Below are 3,502 nucleotides of genomic sequence, written 5' to 3' on the forward strand. Positions count from 1 at the left end.
TGCAGGGGCTGGCGCGGAGGGAGGACAGCGACACGGTCTCCTTGTAGCCCTCGGGGTAGCAGGGGTGCTGGACCCGTGTGCTGGGGAACGACTCCTGAGGACAGCAAAAAGCAGCTGCAGCTCCTCCGGAGCCTCCTGGCTGCGTGTGCACACAGCCAGCACCTCCCCAAAGCCCAGGCACTGGCGTTCCCAATTCCTCTGCAGGGAAAGACCCTCCTGCCCGTCAGTCCCGGCCTTGCTGGCTGTCCCAGCACGAGCCCAGCACTAATTCTCACTCTGCTTTAGCTCATTCCCTCTCCCACAGAGGCAGACCAGTTTCAAGGACCCAGCATGTCTGTGCCCTGGCCAGAAGGATCATCTTTGGGGCCCTCTGTAGCTTTAGAGAGGCTAAAACTAAAACCAGCTAAAACCTCTAAAACCAGCTCTGGCTCTGGTTCTAGCTCCAACTCTATCCAGGTTCACCATATGGGACTTTCCTGGCCATACAGCAAGGGTAAACCCTTCTGGCTCACCAAGGCTGCTTTGCTGGTGAGGTGCAGCTCCATAAAGATGCTCTTAACCTCTGACCTTCCAAAAAATGGCCTGAGAAAGGACTTCAGCTCACGTTTCTCAGGTTGTGAGGTCACAGAGTAGCTGAGGTTCAGGGGAGCTGTAGGCTCCCTGTGCTCACCCTCTTGTTAAGGCATGACCAACTAGAGCAGGCTGCTCAGAGCCTCGACCCATCAGGTTCTGAGGATCTCCAGAGACAACGACTCTACAGCATTTCTGGGTCTTATTCCAGTATCTGATCATTCCTGTGGGGAAAACTTTTCCCCTTTGTCTGGTTGGAAACTCAGATGTTCCAGCTTGTGCCCCTTGCCTCTTGCCCTGGCACCTCTGAGAAGAGTCTGGTCCTGCACTTCTGCACACCCCGTGTGAAGCCAAAGATCCCAAGCTGCCCCTTGTGACATTCTCCCCATCTCTGGCAGTGTCCAAGGCCAGGTTGGATGGGGCTTGGAGCAGCCTGAGATAGTGGAAGGTGTCCCTGCCCATGGCAGGGGGCAGAACAAGATGATCTTTAAAGTCCCTTCCAGCCCAAACCAGCCTGGGGTTCCATTACACCCGTGCTCCTCTCCACATTTGCCCTGCCATGCTCCAAAGAGTCTGTCCTTGCTCTCAGTCCTTGCTGATGCCTCTCCAGAAGAGCCCTGCCTGTCCTTACTTTGTGCATTAACAGGTGTGTGGTTGGCATTGTGACACTGCAGGGCTCAGCAGCCGCTCACCACAATCAATTCCTTCGCCAGCCGCTTCAGCATCTCGTCCTGCCCGTAGCAGAGGTAGCTGTGAGTGTAGATCTTGTAGCTGTACCCATACAGGGTCAGCTCAGAGGCTTCATTCTGGCTCAGTACTGAACCTTTGGGCATAAAGGTGATTTGAGTGGATGCTCCTCCAAGATCCAGCGCCCCAAAAATGTTGGCTGCCTCCGGATGAAGCCAGGTGTGTGCCTTGGGAGAGTACTGCCAACGAGAGCCGGGGTGGAAGAGGAGAAGAACAGAATTCTCATCCCATTGAAGACAACAGCATTTGGTTATTAAATTCAATGGGCCTCTGCATGTGAGTCCTCACACCCTCCCTGCCCAGGCAGCTGGGATATTGATTAGAGCCACGGCAGAGATGGAACTCTCAGGTGGTCAGCAGGAGCTGACACTCTCAGGTGGTCAGCAGGAGCTGACATGCACTCTCAGGTGGTCAGCAGGTCCTGACACTCTCAGGTGGTCAGCAGGAGCTGACATTCACCCTCAGGTGGTCAGCAGGAGCAGACACTCACTCTCAGGTGGTCAGTAGCTGCTGACCTCACCTGTGGGCTCACCTGGCTCTGAGTCACCACCCCCCCCAGGCCAAAGGGCTGGTGTGGCAACTGGCTCGGGGACTTGCCCTTGCCGAGGAGGCTGCAGGGGTCTGGTGCAGGAGGAAGGATTTCTATCCAAGAATCCTCCAACAGCCCCCACAGGAGCCCAGCACTGAGCTGTGGCAGCGCTGGCACAGAGCTTTGGTGAGAGCTGCCTTCAGCTGGAGTCTCCCAGCACTGCAGGGAGATGGAGCTTCCCAGGCAGGGACACAGAGCCCAGCTGTGCTGCACTGACCTCCCAGTCCCTGAGAGACCCTCTGTCCACTCACTATGGAGATTGCCCTGAGCAGACACCCTCATTCCTGAGTCCTCCCTCCTCACTCACTGTGGGCAAACCAGAGGATGTGTCTCCTTCCCTTGGATCATTCCCAAAAGCTGCTAACCCTGGCCTCTCCTGCACTGAGAAAGCTTGAGGAAAATCAGAAAAGCTCTATTAGCAGAGGTATGGGTGTTGCACCCTTCTCCCACCTTGGTGAAGGAGTCCAGTAGGTAGTTGATGGTGATCCAGCCATAGGCCCCCTCCTCCTCTCCTGTGAGGATCCGAGCTCCTTTGAAAGCCACAGGGTACTCCTGCATGGTTTTAGCAACCTCAGCCAGGACCTGCTCTGTTGCTGAGCTGTTCTGTTCCCTAGGAGGGATGCAAAGGACAGGACACATACCCAGCTACAACAGAGGAAACACAAACAAAGTCTGATTCTTTCCCAGTTCCACATACTCCCAGTTTTTGCAACAAGCAGTCTGTCTGAAAGGGTTTCCTGCCACATGGCTTCTCTGAGCTGCTCATCCGAGGTGAATCCCAGCTGTCTCAGCTTGGCATTGCCAATCTAGGAGCAACAGCAACCCCTCCCCTGCAGTGCAGCTTGATCCCAGTCACCCAGAGCCTTCCCAGGCCACCCTTCCCTGCCTGGCTGCTGGAGGCTGGAGGGGGTTGTGCTGCCAGAGCTGGGTTTGAACATCACCCCCTGGCTGTGCCCAAGACAGGGCTGGTTGCTGACCTCTGGGGTTTTCAGGAAGGTTTCAGGCTGGGTTCAGCCCTCCCAGGGGGGAAGATGTCTCAGGGCTGTTCTTGCTCTCTGAAGTGAGCAACCTCCAGGCTATGACCCAGCTCCTTCCCAGGTCTGATTGCCAGGGCACAGAAATAACGTGAGCTATCTGCAGCCATAAAACCAAGGGCCATGAAATGAAGGCTGCCATTTGAAGAGAGCTAATATGGGCTGGTGAAAGGTGAGGACAGGACCTGCAGCACTTTGTTGCCTCCTACCTCTGCCCCACCAGTGCCCATCCACCTGGGCAGGTGGCACATCTGCTGGCATCCCAACCCCCTTGTTATTAAGGAATAATGAAGAGGAAACAAAGCAGTGAAAAACATCTCTTGCTTAGAACTGGGACATCCTGGGATGTCCCAACAGACATTGCTCAGGATAGTTCAGCCCTCCCTGTGTCCCCACCAAGCTGCCTTTTCCCCCTCTCCTCCCTGCCCAGCTGGGCTCCTGGCCCTGTGCAGGAGCTGTCCTGGCTGTTTGCAGCTCTGTCACTGCTGCCACCCCTGCCCCCAGCAGTACCTCAGCAGCCTCATGCCAGCCCTGGCTCCAAGATAAGCTGGGACATCCCTCT

General features: G+C 55.9%; 1 protein-coding gene across 1 annotated transcript in view; it reads right to left on the reverse strand.

Annotated features, from left to right (window-relative positions):
- Window positions 1-3,502, reverse strand: part of LOC102040786 (ectonucleoside triphosphate diphosphohydrolase 8-like) — a 7,796-nt gene that overhangs the window by 2,444 nt on the left and 1,850 nt on the right. Inside the window, exons 4-7 of the mRNA XM_031059258.1 lie at window positions 3,451-3,502; window positions 2,357-2,516; window positions 1,263-1,496; window positions 1-94 (exon numbers count right to left, since the gene is read on the reverse strand). The exon at window positions 1-94 is cut by the window's left edge and continues 92 nt beyond it; the exon at window positions 3,451-3,502 is cut by the window's right edge and continues 8 nt beyond it. Of these exons, the coding sequence (XP_030915118.1) occupies window positions 1-94; window positions 1,263-1,496; window positions 2,357-2,516; window positions 3,451-3,502 (540 nt within the window). The remainder of the gene's footprint in view (window positions 95-1,262; window positions 1,497-2,356; window positions 2,517-3,450) is intronic.

The sequence above is a fragment of the Geospiza fortis genome, unplaced genomic scaffold, assembly GCF_000277835.1.
Source record: "Geospiza fortis unplaced genomic scaffold, GeoFor_1.0 scaffold85, whole genome shotgun sequence".
NCBI lineage: Eukaryota > Metazoa > Chordata > Aves > Passeriformes > Thraupidae > Geospiza > Geospiza fortis.